We start from the raw sequence: 16,953 nt of genomic DNA, 5'->3' as shown, positions 1-16,953 counted from the left end.
TTTAAAAGTCCTTTAATCAGTCAAGCTTATTTAAAGTCCTGTGCACAATTGAATTTCCATAAAATGCATGTTTAATGCAGCAAAATAAGAAATGATCAGTTTTGTAAGCCTGTGAACCATGAGTACCTTTGTCCCTCCACACAGGAGGGTGGGGTGGACTTTGAGCTTTCAATGCACTGTCTGTGCCTCCCGGTCCTCTGACAGAGCCCAACCTGAGGGTATAAAAGTCCCAAGCTGAGGCTGAGAAATCAGTCTCGTCTGAGTACTCCTCGTCAACTCCAAGGGTGCGAGAGCTTCAACGAACCCATCATGGGGGACTCAAAGCTCTGCTTTTTGCTGCTCCTTGGCACATCTGCCTTGGCTTGTGAGTAGTTCTTTAAAAAAAAACATTTCTTTGACTATTGTACATAGTTTAACAGTAACAGTGAGCAAATTATTTAATTAAACATTTCCTAAATTGTATTCTATTTTTTTTAACAAAAGTATAATAAACTTAAAATAAACATAGAATAAAAATAACAAAATATAAAGATGTCTACAGAGCTTGAGGGACCAAAAATACTGCTGGTTGTCTCTTTAGCTGCTTCAAGAACCTCTGATTTTGCTTAAAAAACAATTTAACTGATGCTATGCAGTAATGCATAAATAGTGGACCTAGGAGGATGGATTAGTGGATTAGTTATATTTTATTCCATTAGATTTACTAAAAAAATATCTGACTTTTTTCTTTCCAGTTGCCCAAGATGATCAACCAACCTGCCTGTGTAAGTTACACAAGACTCCTTGCTGTGATCATTCTCATTTGTGTTGACATAGAGTCTAGACATTGGAATAATTTTATGGTTTTCTCTTCTCTAGTGGCTGAACGTTACAAGACCCTGCACAAATATGAATACCAATATGAAGCTGAATCTCTGAATGCCATCAACGGAGCCTCACAGCTCAAGAATGGACCCAAGGCCTCTTGCAAGGTATGAGAAAGGTCTTTCGCAATCACCGTTTTTTTTTATTTTTATTTTTTTCATCATTTACAGATAGTGAGTGGAAAAAATAACATTTACCTCCTCTCACAGGTTGAAATTGAAGTGCCTCAAACATGTAGTTTCATTGTCCGCACTACTGGCTGTAGCCTGAGTGAGGTGGTCAACATGGACGCAGAGGGCAACCCTGTGTTCGGACCTGCACCCGGCTCTGCTGCTTTTGCTGCTGAAATGGAGAGGTACATTAAAAAAAAAAAACAACAACAAAAAAAACTTTTTTTAGCAATGATGAGATTTTGCACTCTCACTCTAAATTTAAATATTGTACATTTTCTTTTAGATACCCTCTGAAGGTTGTGGTTGAGGGTGCGTACGATGTGAAACTGTACCCTGAGGATGGGGAGACAACAACAATCTTGAACATCAAGAGGGGTATCATCTCTGCCCTGGCTGTGCCACTGCTGCAAGAAGAGAAGAACAAGAACATGGTACATTTATTAACAGAGATTGGCATATTTTAGTACCACCTTTAAAAAACTGTCTGCAGTACATTCTAACTTTTCTAAATCTATTTCAGCCAACTATCCATGGCAAGTGCAAGACCTACTACACTGTCAACGCTAGAGAGGACATTGCAACTGACATCAGCCTCAACAGGGATCTGTCCAGATGCGACAAATTTGTCCCCATGAGAGATCACACCAGCCCGCTGGCACTCATGTCTGGCATGGTAAGATAGCCAAGCCTCATTCTCTGTGGGAGCAACATGAACTTTTTAGACAAATCTTCAAGAGTTGATTTTAAAAATGTAATTGATTGATGACAGCTTTTGCACTGGCCACATTTGTTATCCTATACATCCATTCATCGATCAAAATAAATACAGTATATGTGTGCTAGCAGCGAAGGTAATTTTGTGATTTTAGTCCACCACATTAATATAAGTATTTGTCAATCTTCAGCACTACCCTCTTGCCCAGCTGGTCAGAAGCTCACAGACCTGTAACTACAAGTTTGACAATGAGAAGAAACACATGACCTATGGTACCTGCACTGAAAACCACATCCTCATTCCCTTCTCACACAAGTAAGTTCCGTGCAATGCTCTGTTATGCTAGGGTACAAACTAATATATGTTGTGCACAGTATTTAAACCATATGTTTTGTTCTTACAGGGGAGAATATGGAGTTACCAATGTTGGAAAGCAAGAACTGACCCTGGTTCAGGTCTCTCCTCACAATGAAAGAGTTTTTGACCACAGTAAGCCCCTTTGTTTAATTTATATTGTTTTGATTTATAGATGATTGGTCACTAAAGGTAACACATTATAACTATGTTCCTTCTTTATCATAGGTGACATTGTTATGGGTCTTCACATGGAGTCTGTTGTGGACAAGAGTGTTGTCCAGGATAAAGATGCAGGTCTGAACCTCCTGAGAGAACTGGCCAATCTGCCCGAGACTGAGGGTGAGAAGAGGGCCCACCTCTTCCACAAGCTTGTCACCATGGTCCGTGGTATGAAGACTGAGACCCTGAGCCCTGCCATTCCTGAAGCTCTTGGCGTGTCCCGTGTCCTGACCTACCAGGTTCTGGCCCAGTGTGGAACCCCTGAGTGCAGCAGTGCCATCATGCAGATCCTCAGGACCTTTGACACCTCAGCACTCGAGGTTGATGCCGGTGTTTTTGCTATGGGACTCGTGTCTAATCCTTCTGCTCTCCTGATCAATGACATGCTTGAGATGGCCAAATACAAGCCCAGCAAGCCCATCATGTATGCCCTGAGCAATGTTGTCAAGAGGTGAGTGAAGTTAAACGCACTTTATTCCAGGTTAATTATCTGAAAAAGTCGCTCTCTCTGTAAATTAAGACACACAGGCCTTGAATTCTAAATCTCTTCTTTTTTTTTTTTTAACAGGTTTTACAAAGCTGAGGGAAAACTGATCCCTGAGATTTACTCTGTTGCTGAGTTCATGGCTGCCCAGCTGGGTGACTGCTCCGGTGACAAGGACAACACTTTCATGACACTGAGGGTAGATACAATAACAATTACAGTACTCTTATTTTCATAATATACATTGTCTGTTAAATTGCTGATTCCATATACTTGTTTATGCTTGGTTATATATTACAGTAATACACATTTATACATGAATTTGTCATGATTGAAGACACATTTGAAGATTGCATGCCTCTAAATACAAGAATGCAGTAACTGGAATCAATCATTTTGTAGTCATGTGCATATCATTTAGTTCTATAGATTCACTTAAATTTCATGAGATTAAATGAATAGGATTGCCTCAGCCAAAGATAAGGCAAGAAACAATTAGGTAAAAATGCATGCTCAGTGAAAGTACCATATGTCAAAATGCAGGAAAGCATGGTATACATTTAAAGAGATGGATATTGTAAGGAAGTGGGTTACAACTGCAAATCAATTTAACCTGACCTTTGAAAGTTTGTCTACAGTTACATTCTGAACAATTAGAAAAAAAACATTATTTTTGTTTTGATTATAGGTTATTGGAAACATGGCTGCAGCTGTAGGACCTGCCAGTCCTGCACTCAGAGCCGCTGTCATCCAGTGTGTGAACCAACCCGCAGCTTCTCCAGCTGTGCAGCAGGCTGCCATTCAAGTGTACAGACTGACTTCCGTCCCTGCAGAGGTAATTCAAATTATTTAAATGTTTTGAAACTTTACTGGATTAATTCTACCATATTACCTTTTTTAATTTTATTGATCTCTATTGGTACCAGGCCCGAGAGGTTCTGATGCAGGTGCTTTTGGACAGCGCCAGCCCCATGCAAAAGCGCATCGCTGCATATCTGGTTCTTATGAAGGACCCCCAGTCCACTGAACTGGCCCAGATGGCTGATGCTTTGCTCAATGAGCAGGACAAACAAGTGAAGAGCTTTGTGATCTCCCATATTACCAACATTTTGTCCTCAACTGAGCCAGAGACCCAAGAGTGAGTGAAGAGAAGCTCACGTTCATCTTTATATTTTACTTTATAAGTCCTGATTTGATCACCATCAGTTGTTTAACTGTAACATTTTTTATGTTTCATACAGACTGAGGCAGAAGATCCGTGATGCCCTGCAGGGTAATGACATTGGGCCTACTATGGACCCAACCAAGTTCTCCCGCAACTACAAGATCGGATCTGTGGAGGGCAACATGATCTTTGAGAGTACCAGCTACCTGCCAAAGGAGGTCATGCTTGAAATGACTCTGAAGGCTTTTGGCTATGACATTGATATGATGGAGGTAAAGATTTTGAGCTATTTGAATCAAAATTATGATTTGAGATGAATTTTCATTAAGCCAATTTGTGATTTTAAAAATTATATGACCATTACAGGTTGGTATGGAGGGCAAAGGATTTGAGCCAACTGTTGATGCCCTGTTTGGAAAGAATGGATTCTTCCCAGATACTGCAATGAAGACAATGTACTTTGTCTCTGACAACATGCCACTCAGAGTCAATGAGATCCTGCAAAACATGATGCCTGCTATGAAGAATAACAGAATGAGGCGACAGGTACTCAGACCAAACTATTTTGTGCACATTTATGAGACTACTCACTGAATGATCAACTTTTCCATGAGAGAAAAATCATGTGATGCACATCTATGTTTAGGCTTCCCAGAACCTGATGAGGGACATTGGACGCAACCTCAACAAACTTGTGAGGGAACTGAAGACTGCACAGTCTCCTGAGGCCATGGTTTATCTGAGGCTTTTGGGAAATGAGCTGGGATATCTGAGGACCAATGAAATGGAGGAGATGGCCTACTCTGCTGCCATGATGATTGACAGCATGTTGAAGATGTTCCCTGCTGATGTAAGAAAGTTATTTTTGAAGAGAAAAACTGGCATTGAATGCATTAAATCAGAAATTCTGTATTTATGATTTAAACATCCTGTGTGTATTCTATTTGCCACAGCTCATGAAGGCACTGATGACCAAGGCTGACAACACAATTTTTGCCCACTACATCTTCATGGACAATGAATTCTTCCTGCCTACTGTCACTGGTGTGCCTCTGAGGGTTGCACTGTCTGGTACTTTCACCCCCGGCATCAAGGGTGGACTTAACATTGCCCGTGACATGGTAATTATCTTCAAGATTCTTTCCAAAAATGTGTTTTAAGATAACTACCAATGTGTTTTTTATTACACCAAATCAACTCAACAAATCACCTGTATTTACCATGTTTCCACAGAGCGAAGTTACCTTCATGCCCTCTGCTGGCATTGAGTTTGTAACTCAGGTTGGCTCCCACATCCCTGAATATGTCAACTCTGGATTAGAGATGCACACCAACCTGTTCCATGAAAGTGGGCTCAGTGCCAAGATCTCCATGGGACGCGACAACGTCAAGCTGACAATCCCTGCTCCAATGAAGCCTACAAAGCTCATAAAGATGACGTAAGTCTATTTTCACATTTTCTACATTTAAAACTGTTACTGTATATTTAAACTAAAACAGCCAAAGTTACAGTTTAACTTTGTTGCATTTAAAATTTAGAAACACCCTGGTGGCAGTGACTGGATCAGAGGTGATGACCATCCCCCCTATGGTGATGGACAAGGTTGATGTCAGTGAGTGCACGCCTGTCTTTGCTGGAATGAAATACTGCACTGCTCTGCAGTACACTGATGCTTTCTCTCAGGACACAGCTCCCTACTTCCCCTTTACCGGAGACAGCAAGTGAGAAAGACTTTTTATAATTATCTTTATACAATAAATTTGTGAATATTGTTGATTAATTTAATTATCCAAATAGATTTGCTGTGGAGCTTCACCCTACTGGTGAAGTCACTGAGTACACAGCCACTGTTGCCTATGAGCTCCTCAAGGAGGGAGAAGAGGGCCGGCAGAAGGTTGACTCTGTGAAGTTTATTCTGAGGGCTGAAGGTAATGTACAACATTAAAAAGTTATTTACCACCAACTTATTTTGGAAAAACTCACATTTAGTGGAATTATCTAATATTACTCTATTGATTGTCAAAAACAGGTGCAGATCCCACTGAAGCCAGAGCAATCTTGAAATACAACAGGAGGAAGAATGTCATCACTGCCGACATCCAGATCCCAGACTATGATGTGGAGGCTGGACTCAGGCTGGGTGTTGTTGATGGAAACACCAAGGGCAAAGGAACTCACTCCATCTCTCTTGACTTTATAAACAAGAACATCCCTCAGCTCTCTCTGGTTGGACGTGCCAAGTAAGGGATTAACTATAATAACATTATAATGTCACCCTCTTTTTTGAGAGTACGCTAATTCAAAGTTATATTTTTCAGTCTGAAGGCCATGAAGGAAGGTATGCTGCAAGTCCAGCTTCTTGTCCCCTCAATCAACGCTGATGCCACTGTCACAGCTAACATGAAACGTGATGAAGAACTGGAACTGGAGCTGAAGAGTGAAGTCAAAATCTTGGACGCCACTGCTGAGCAGAAAATCAAAATGAAATATGGTAACGTAATTTTTTCAGTTACTTCTTTTTCTTTCTACATAGCACCTCCCTATCACCACTAGTCTTATGGTGGGTACACTTACCTTTCCTTATTAGAATTGCTGCACCTCTTGATTTTGTGGAGAAAGTTTAATGATATATATAATTTATCCATTTTATTCTGAGTATCTTGTAAAGCACTTGGTTTGGGCCTTGTTCATCCTGTTCAGTGTGATTTTTTTAAGCTTCACCATGTTGAGATTTTCCACTCTGAATCGTATTGTTGTTAATTGTCTTTCAAAAGTAGTTGACAGTCAGATTAAGATTTATTTTTGTATATTAAAAGTGTTAATATAGGTCTATAAGGAAATGTGTGTTACTCTGCCATTGTTTGGTAGTGCCCCCACCACTATTATATAAATCTGGGTTCCATCATGAACACTGATACATCTAAAGTTGTCAGGACTGATATTAAAACTTGTGGCCCAAAATATGAGGCCCAAAACAAATCACATTACATAGTTTGCCATTTAAATGCAAGTTTGGTCTGAGGGGGCAATAAGTAAGAGATTTTGATCATTTCTGCTAATCTTCCTGCACAAACTGCAGTTATCAAAGCCACAAACACTTTAGTTGCAGACTATTTTCGTAATTTCTCAGGTTGGGATTAATTTTATTGTACTCTATTGTTGCAGATGGCAGCAAGATTGAGGTTGAATTCAAGTCTGATGTGAACACTGAAACCTCCAGCTTGCCAAATGGTGATACGATTGAGATGTATGGCAACCAACTACTTGACATGCAGGTGGGGCAGACCGACATGAAAGTCCGTCACATCTTCAAGAAATTTGTGGAGGTATGAATCTTGGCTTTAAGAGTTATTCAGATTGTGTTTAGTAAAAATGTGACACAATGCATAAAACCCTGGTTTTTGTTTTGTTTTTTCTTGTTTTTTCTAGGCAGCAAACAACTACATGGAAAAGTATGGTGCTGATATCCCTTACATCCAGAACTTCAGAGTACCTGATATGCCTGAGATTTCCCTGCCAGAGACATTGTTCTTGAACAGGTACGTGTAAACAGCTCTATGATTAATGCATAGATTATGTGAATATCTTTCCATAATATTTATGCATTTAATTTTGATTTTTGCCTCTTCAACAGTGAGGCAAAGGCTGTCTACACCTTCAACAATGAGCGCTTTACCATTGCTATCCCTCTCCCACTTGGAGGAAAGTCAACAGAAGAGCTTAACTTCCCACCAGCTTTGACCACACCTCGTGTGTCTCTACCACAGTTTGGACTGGAGATTGTCTCTATGGAGATTCCTATCCCAGACCTTGTTGTACCTGAGAGCCTTACTCTGTCTATTCCTCTTTTTGGCAAAACTGAAGTTTCAGCTCTGATGAGGAGTAACCTCTATGACATGGAGGCCTCAATGGCTGCTGGCAAAGATGTTGTGGAGACACCAAGCTACTCAGCTAAGTTTGATGTTAAAGGAACCTCCCCACTGGACATCCTCTCAATGAAGATTGAAGGTATTTCATTGTAAACATTGTTAAAGGATTTATAATGTCAATTTTTATCCTTAACTTTGAGTTACAATTATGTGTTGTTCAAAGGTATCTCAAATCTTTTACTGACACAGTACAAGTGTTGGTTCATCATTTCTATTTTTGTGTTTTATTCAGGCTCTGGATTGTTGGCGATCACTGATTCCATCAAGGCGCATTTGAAAAGCTCTTTCAGCCACAAATTTATTGAAGCAAGTGTTAGCATTGTTGAGGATGCAGCAATCACACACAAAATTGATTTGAGATCAAACAGCAAGATTGAAGCCACAAGCCCATTTGGTCTCAATATTGTACTTGAGCACAATGGTATGGCTGGATTCAACACTGAAGAAATCTCTGCTGATAGCAGCTTTGAGGGTATGTTCAAGGCTGGACCCATGTATGGCAAGACAAGTTCATCCCAGTCATTCTCCATCTTCCCATTCAGGCCAGAGGCAAACATTGATTCGAAAGTTCAGATTGAGTCAACATTTTTCAAGGCTGATAACACAATTGCAGCAACTCTTGGCAATGGTGAATTCTCAGTTGTGTCTAACACCAATGCCTTTGAAGACACCTTGACCCACGTCGCTGAGCTTTCCTTCAAAAACAGTAAGCTGTCATTGAAGTGTGATGCAAATGCTCTTGCTCTTGGTATGAAGATCCGCAACCAGGCTGAAGCCTCTGCTGGTGCCGGTGAAGTCGTCATGAGAATGGAGACAAACGCAGACCACTCTGACAACCGTGTTTACTCTCTGCTGATTGCCTCTCTTGATGTCAATGGTCTGGCTTTAAACAGTGATGCCACCATGAAGCTCCTTGAAAATGAGGCTACTCACAAGGCTACACTGAGAATGAACAAGGATGGCATCACCACAAGTGGAACAACCACCGTCCAGAGCCCCCTGGCCCTGGAAAACACATTCAACGCTGGGCTTGATGCTTCAAGAGCCACTCTATCCATTACCAACAAGGCTGCAATGCGTGACATCAAGGTTGATAATGCCAATACCATGACCATTACTCTCTCTAGCTTTGACTTCAACTCAAAGGCTGAAGCCACTGCAAGTCAGTATGCCTCTTACATTCATGATATCACCATCGCCCTGAAACCCTACACTGCTTCTGCAAATGTCAATAACAACATGAAACTTCTGGGTGCCAACTTTATTAATGAGGCTCAGCTGCAGGCAGAGTTGTACAAAATGGACATGACAGGAAGCCTGAAAGCCATCTATGGTGAGGAAGAGATCAAGCACACCTATCAGGTAACTTATTCGGATATGACTGCTAACGCAAAGTGCAGCACAACTGGAAAAGTTTTTGGAACTCACATGAGCCACAACACTGAGCTTGAAGTTATTGGCCTTGCTGCCAGGATCACCAATGATGCCCGCTTTAACTCACAGCCAATGCGCTTTGACCACACCATCCGCTGCAGTATTGTGCCTTTTGATTTCAACCTTGATGCAATTTTCAATGCTGATGGAGACATGACCATGTATGGAAAGCACAGTGGCCAGCTCTATGGCAAGTTCCTGCTTAAAGCACAACCTCTGGCTTTTGCTAGCTCACATGAATGCAGAGCATCACTAACCCAGCAGCTTGATAATGGGTTTTCACTTGAGACCACATTCGACAGCAAAATGGATAATGTTCTGTCACTCCAAGAGCAGAAGACCAGTTTCAGAATGAAGTCTAAATTGAATGAGCATGCCTTTAATCAGGACATGAGTGTTTATAACACTCCTGAGAGAACTGGAGTTGAGGTTTCTGGCACCATCCTCACAAACATCCTCAATAGGGAATCCGCAGTCAACCAGGAATTCACCCTGGCTGGCTTCATGAAGTATGACAAGAACACAGATAGTCATATAATCCAGTTTCCTCTTATTGAAAATCTGCCTGTCTTCTTAGAAAGCATCAAGGGCTTTGTTGTGCAGATTGCAGAGGCACTGCAAGACTACATCAACAATGAAGAGATCAGGGCGAAACTTGAGGCTCTACCCCAGCGCGTAAGTGACTTTGTTTCTCAACTTAATGTAGAAGGCAACCTAATTCGACTGAAGCAGTATTTCACTGACTTTACCCAAAAGTATGCTTTCACCATGGATGATGTGGAAGCCTCTTTAAGAAACCTGAAGGCTAATGTCAAGAAACTGCTGGATGATCTCAGTGTTTACATCCAGAACTTGTTTGCTGCTTATGCCACCCTGCCTGAAATGCTCATTCAGGAGATCCAGAAACAGCTAATTGCCTTTAATGAGTATGACATCAAGGCTATGGTTGTGTATGTGATTGACACCATGAAGGAGATGATCCAACAGATTGACCTGGAAAAACTGAAAGGCAGCAGCATTGCATTTCTACAAGATATTGATGCAAAATATGAAATCAAGGCTAATCTACAATTAATGATGAGTGAAATGAAACAAATGATTGAGTCCTTTGACCTGCTGAAATTTACTACCGAACTGAGGGAGTACATTACATCAACCCGATTTCAAGACGGCGTTAAAATTCTTGTGAGCTTCATTCCCTCAGAGATTGTCAGCGAAATAACAGATTATATAAGAACAATTATTCAGGACTTTGACATCTTGGGTAAGATCAACGCATTCTATGCCAAAATGAGAGAGTTGGTTGTCAAGTTCGAGGCTGACAAAAAGGTTCAAGCTATTTTGGAAAAAGCTGTGGAGCTCATCAAGCAGTTCAGAATTGAAGAAACCATCAAGGCTGTAGCTAAAATGGTGAGGGACTTAGACATTCCTACTAAATTCATGGAAATCTTCCAGGGTGCTATCAACTACTTGAAAACAACTGAGGTTAAGGATATTATTCAAGAGCTGAATATCTACATCGAAACTATTGTGATGAAGCTGAAGTCATTGGACTACAATAACTTTGTGAATTATGCTAATCAGTTCATTGCTGAGTACACAGTTTATGTGAATGAACTGATCAAGACCCTTGAAATTCCCCAGAAGCTTGAGGCAACAAGAGATTTTGTCAACCTTCTCTTATCCTCTGGAAGATCAATCATGGAACGTCTGAGAGAAATCAAAGTTGCAGAAATGTTCAAATCTGTAAAGGATATTACTGACGAACTTGTGTTTGATAACCTTCGGGGATTTGCTGAATATATAAAAGTAAAAATTACAAATATTAATTTCAGAGCTGAGATTTCCAGTTCTCTTGACTTCTTGCGCCACCTGTACAGAAGAGCCATAGCCGTCACCAAGAAAAAGTTCAATTATGTGGTTGAGATCATTAAAAAGGTGGTACCTGAGCAAAAAATCATCAGTGAGATTCAGCAAATCATTGATGGGATCCTTCAAGAAATTAGAGAGGCTGAATTGAACATGCCATCCTTCATCATTCCTTTCACTGATTTTGTTGTGCCTTCAATGAAGTTGAGGCTTGGTGATTTTGAAATCCCAACACAGCTAGACATCCCTGAGTTCACCATCCTGGGCTTCTATACTGTGAAAGCCACTACAATTTCCTTTGATGACATCAAGCAGAAAATCATTGAACTTTTGGATTTCATTGTAAACTTTGAGATCAAAATGCTTGATGTGGATGCTTTCTTTGGGGATCTGAGAATGAACTACCTTCCTTCCATGCCTGAGATGACCTTCCCAGAGATTACTCTTCCTGAGATCTCATTCCCTTCCATCCCAGAAGTTCCTGTAGAAAAGCTTGTTAAGTCTCTTCAAGTTCCTGAGATCAAGCTGCCAACCATTCCAAGTGGGATCATGGTCCCATGCTTTGGTAAACTCTATGGTGAGATCAAATTCCTGACTCCCATCTACACTGTAAAAACATCTGCTGAGTTCCAGAACTCCACTGAGAGTGGAATGAACCCCACATTCACTGGATTCCTTACTTCCCAGGCCACATCAACATTTGAAATTCTGAATTACAAACTTGACTCCACTACCCGTTTTGCCATCCCAAAAATGAGCCGTGTTGTCTTTGCTGAGACTCTTAAGCTGACCCATCTTGCTCTTGGAATCGAACATCAGGCATCTGTAACTCTCTATGGCCTATCAGCCCAGGCACAGGCCAAAACTGCAGTTAAGGTTGCCACTTCACCTTACACTGCAAACTTAATGAACACTGCCTTTATTGCTATGGAAGGGGGAATGACTGCCTCTCTCGAAACAACATACAATCATTTAGTGGACCTCCCAATTGTTAATGTCAGAAGTGAGGCCTCTGTAACCCAGAAAGCAATCGCTCGCCAAGACGCCCTCACCTTCACTCTAACAGTTGACAATTCAGGCAATGGCAAGTTTAATGCTCATGACGGCAACCACAAGAGCAATTTGCAAATCTCACTAACTCCCAGCATTGTGACTTTAACTTTCTCTGGTGACACAGACTCTACTGTCTTAAAGATGAAACAGCAAGTTACTGCTGAAGCTGGCACTTTTACCTACTTCAAGTTCAATGTCCGCAATGAGGCAGAGGCACCAGTTATTAAGAACAGTCTTTTTGTGGCATCTGGACAAGCCAATCTTTATGATATGAAGTTTGAGCTGAAAGCAAACCATGACACAGAGCTGTATGGTGCAATCAGTGGAGTTCTGTCCAATGGAATCAACATTCTAGCCCGTCCTGTTGAGCTTGTCTTTGAATTTGAAAACAAAGGAAATGCCAAGGTCAACATTTTTGAAACTCTGACTGCTAAGATAGATGTGCAGAATGACTACTCTGCCACCTTCAAACCTGACAGTCAACAGATGAACACTATAGCTCTGGCTCGGCTTAACCAGTACAAAATGTTCTACAACTACACTGTAGCCAATAATGAAAATGAGGCTGGTATTTTTGTTGCCATGGAAGGTGATGCCAATCTTGACTTCCTGACAACCCCCATCAGCATTCCTGAGTTTGACGTGCCTTTTGTTGACTTCCGTACTCCAGCTATCCTTGATCTAAACTTGTATGAGCAGACTGGATTGAATAACATTTTGACTACTACTGAGCAGTCTGTGGATGTGGATGTCAAGGCTGTTTACAAGAAGAGCCAGGCTGCCCCTCTTGTTGACATGATGGGTCTGATCCAGATTCCCTCAGTGGGAAACCTGGTCACAGAGCTGTCTTTCAAGTCTGCCATCATTAATCTGAATGTCAATGCTGGACTGTATGCAGAGGATGATCTTGTCTTCCGTCTGGGAGCTACCACAGCCTCTGTGTTTGAGAGTCTCAAAGCCAAACTTGATGGCACCGCCAGTCTGACCACCAAGAGAGGAATCAAGTTGGCCAATTCCCTGTCCCTTGAAAATCGTCACATTGAAGGCACTCATGATAGCACCATCAGTATGAGTACTGAGACTTTTGAAACTGCTGTCTCTGTGGCTACTGTAGCAAAGATTGCCTTGCCTATACTCAACCTTGAGGCAAACCAAAATCTGCTTGCAGACACCAAAACCAAACTAAATGCTGTCTCCACCTTGAGGATGAAAGGTGATTTAAACATCCCTGTGATCAAGGCTGTTGGAAAGGCTGAGGCAGAGCACAGTCTGAAGATGGAAGGAACCTTTGAGTATGCTTCCATGGAGACATCCTCTAGGGCAAACATGGATGGCACAGTGCTTGAAGACTATCTAGTTTTGGGAGTTCTGGATAATGAGGTTAACTTGTACCTGAATAATGATGGCCTACACTCCACCTCAAAGATTATTGCAGATGCCAAGCTTAACTATGGCACCACCAAAGTCATTGGCATGGATGTAAATGAGAATCTTGCTGTTGAAGCCTCCTGGAGCCGTGTGTATGCAGTGCTGAAGTATACTGGCAACAATGAAGCAAACCTGTTCAATTTCAACACCAATGGCAAACATGTCGCTCAGGCAACCATTGACTTTGCACCAACATCCTCCTTGACTGCTGACATCGAGATTGATATTTCTCAGCCAAGCACCCTGGGTGACTTCACCATCTTTGAGAAGACTGTTGCTGAAATGACAGCTGCCAAGCAGAAGATGACAACCAATGTCAAGTTTGTCAGCCCACTGTACACCACAAACATGGCAACTGAAGTAGAGGGCAATGCTCCTGTTTTCACAGTCACCTTCAAGTCCTCTGCCAACTCTTTCATTATCTTCTTGGAATATGACATGGATGGTAAGTTGGTGATTTCTTCTGAACATATTTATCTGTATAATGCTGCCAACATTGATGAGTACTAACTTTTGCAAAAAAAATCTTTCAATAGCTTCTACTACTACAAACTTTGAGAATGAAGCTCTCAACATGATTACCAAGGTTGTCCTGACACACGCTGACTTCACCATGGATGTCAACCATGCTTTAAGCCAAGCCTTGAGGTAACATTCTTTGTTTGTTTTATCATACATGTCAAACAGTTACTTCTGATATTCAATGTTAAAAGTTATTAATTAACTAATTTTCTTTTAGGAAAAAACGCCAGGCCGATGACAGGTAAATATTAAATCTAATTTTAATTCCTTTCTATTAAATCTCAGGTCAAATGACATTTCTAAATTTGCAATGCTTTCTTTCTCTTTCAGTTCCTCTCGCCATACTCTGAATGTGGACATCACCAGTCCTGCTTATACCGATATGAATCTTCGTTATGCTGCTCGCAGAGATGGTTTCAGTGCCTCTGTTTCTACCCCCTCCACTGGCTTTCTGGGCTTTCAGTTCAATGGCAGAGTCCCATCTCAAATGAGTGCAAGACTCTATGGTCGCTATCCTGTGAGTATCATTAACATGACCTTTTCATTATGATTGAAAACTAAACACAGACATCAAATATAGCAAAAATAATATTTTATTTTCTTCTATTTTTGTTTTCTTTTAGTCTGCCCCAGAAGTTGATGTTGACATGCTGATCATCAGATCATCTTCTAAGAATGCTGATAAGATGAACCTGCAGGTTATATACAACATGGAGGCACCCAAAATAATGCTCTATGAACTCAAGATGAAACTCCTTTCCATCACCTCTACATTCAAAATGTTTGCTGACAAGTACATGATCCCAATGAGCATGGAAGTATTGGACAATGTTTTTAATCGCTTCAACGAGGCCTATAATGCTGCTATAAACTATGACGTTCAAATGAGCCAGCTGTCAGTTTTCTTTAGGAACATCTTTGTCCAGTACCAGAAGACTGTCCAAGTCTTTCTGGATACTGCCGTCAAGGTCTTAAGGGAGACCCAGTTTAAACTGCCTGGCTTTGAAGAGATGACCACTCTCCCTGAGGTCCTAAAGAAGCTGACCAGTAGCATTGCTGCTGTGCTAGATAAGACCATCCAGATTATCTATGAGAACATGGAGGTCTACTACAACTCCTTTGTTGAGAAGTTCAGCAGTGTGAAATTCCGCATGCCCATTGGTGATGCAATCACTGGAGGTCAGATTATGGATCAGGTCAAAACAACTTTTAGGACCATTTTTAATGAATTGGTGGACTTTGTGAAAAAAATGGAGAGTCTTGACACAATGCTAGTAAAGATGGGTGAGACCATGGAGGCTGTTGTTATGAAATCTCAGGAGTTTATTGACTCTATTCAATCTGACTATTTAGATACAGTCTTCTTCTACATCAATACCCTGTATCGTAACCTTATCACAGTCATTAAGAATGTTGTTGACCAGATCTCTGGCTTAACTCAAGAGCAAGCTGTTAATGCATTTGAATACATTATAGACATGTCTGTGTATGCATTGGACCAGTTCAATAAGACAGTTTACAGTTTCCTGGACAAAGCTTCAGAGGAGGCTCAAGCCTACGTGAAAGTTAGTGGAGGAAAGCTTGAGATTGACCTTCCATTTCCCTTCCAACAGTGAGGAACCTTCATAGATGAAGCCATATGAAACACTACCATCTGTTCAAAACAAATTCTTGGCTCTTTAATCATATTTATAACAATATCAGTACCCATTGTATCATTTTATCATTTACTGTGTACAAACATTGAATATGTAGAGTTTTACTGAAACTCATCTTCCTGCAAGGAGTGAAAAACATCAATAAAGTATATTAATCCAATCTGTAAATGTTTCCCTGTCTAATGTTGTTGTTTGGAATTTACATCCACACTTTACAGAAATTATGTCAGTTCATCAAAAATGTATTCAATTTATTTAGAGTCACATTTAAAGAATTTAGATTTAGATAATCTACAGATCTATGAAATTGATTAATTTGTAATGCTAAATTGTTTTGGATTGTATTCTTGTATGTTTATGTTGTTGTTGTCAAACACAGTTTTATAAATAAGCAACTCAAATTAAATTCATGCTACATAACAGCATTTTACAGTACAACAAAGTTTCACTGAACAATATACACATACAATGTCTATGTTTAAGTACTTACAACACAAACAAAATAATTTAACAAAAACTGGGCAGACGATGAAACAAAACTGATTATAGCAACAACATCTATGTGCAAGCAAAAAGTCTGATAGGCTGCCAGGTTTTCAAACTAACCTGACCTCAAAGAACTAGCACTAGCAAAGGGCAACTGGGTATACTTGACATACTACTGCATCTTGTCGCCTCACAAAGACTAGAACTGACATCCAATCAATGTGCACATATGAATCCATGTCAGAACAACTAGTTAGTAGCTTCTGTAATTGTAGTCCAATAAAAAGTTTAGGTGATAAATACCATTTAGGGTAGAAACTAGGGAAGAGGACTTTTATGTACAAAAACAAAAGAATAACAGTAACAGCAACAACAAAAGAGAAATAGCTCTTGAACACATGCTATTTGGTAGGATTCATAGATTTTGTCCATAAGGGGAAAATTATAGTATATCAGTGATTTCAGCTAAACTGGTTAATGAATTATAACTGCTTACTGTAAAAATATGCTTAGAATTTTTAGCAATATTTAGTTTTCCTTGTGCATACTGTATTATATACATCATATATTAATTGTTCTGTGTACACAGTACACTT

The 16,953-nt window shown here is 40.4% G+C and overlaps 1 protein-coding gene across 1 annotated transcript; it reads left to right on the top strand.

Moving 5' to 3' along the window:
- Positions 1-238: 238 nt before the first annotated feature.
- apobb.1 (apolipoprotein Bb, tandem duplicate 1) lies at positions 239-16,043 on the top strand. The gene is made up of 29 exons (XM_027284010.1): positions 239-364; positions 735-764; positions 859-971; positions 1,074-1,219; positions 1,321-1,468; positions 1,558-1,710; positions 1,943-2,067; positions 2,156-2,241; positions 2,335-2,779; positions 2,897-3,011; positions 3,501-3,647; positions 3,739-3,950; positions 4,054-4,249; positions 4,344-4,523; positions 4,624-4,827; positions 4,931-5,098; positions 5,211-5,416; positions 5,517-5,699; positions 5,776-5,906; positions 6,008-6,218; positions 6,297-6,469; positions 7,144-7,304; positions 7,408-7,517; positions 7,613-7,986; positions 8,140-14,136; positions 14,228-14,339; positions 14,431-14,454; positions 14,544-14,730; positions 14,837-16,043. The coding sequence occupies exons 1-29, from the start codon at positions 310-312 to the stop codon at positions 15,827-15,829; spliced, it is 11,385 nt and encodes a 3,794-aa protein (XP_027139811.1). The 5' UTR covers positions 239-309; the 3' UTR covers positions 15,830-16,043.
- Positions 16,044-16,953: the final 910 nt, after the last annotated feature.

The sequence above is a fragment of the Larimichthys crocea genome, chromosome XI (genome assembly GCF_000972845.2).
Source record: "Larimichthys crocea isolate SSNF chromosome XI, L_crocea_2.0, whole genome shotgun sequence".
Classification (NCBI taxonomy): domain Eukaryota; kingdom Metazoa; phylum Chordata; class Actinopteri; family Sciaenidae; genus Larimichthys; species Larimichthys crocea.
Note: the sequence above shows the minus strand (reverse complement) of the source record. Positions and strands in the feature narration are given on the sequence as shown.

Bases quoted from the DNA above. Each gene is read 5' to 3' on its own strand.
- apobb.1 (XM_027284010.1), top strand. From the start codon at position 310: ATGGGGGACTCAAAGCTCTGCTTTTTGCTGCTCCTTGGCACATCTGCC. The intron at 2,780-2,896 runs GTGAGTGAAGTT...TTTTTTTAACAG, and splicing joins CTGAGCAATGTTGTCAAGAG to GTTTTACAAAGCTGAGGGAA. The intron at 6,470-7,143 runs GTAACGTAATTT...CTATTGTTGCAG, and splicing joins GAAAATCAAAATGAAATATG to ATGGCAGCAAGATTGAGGTT.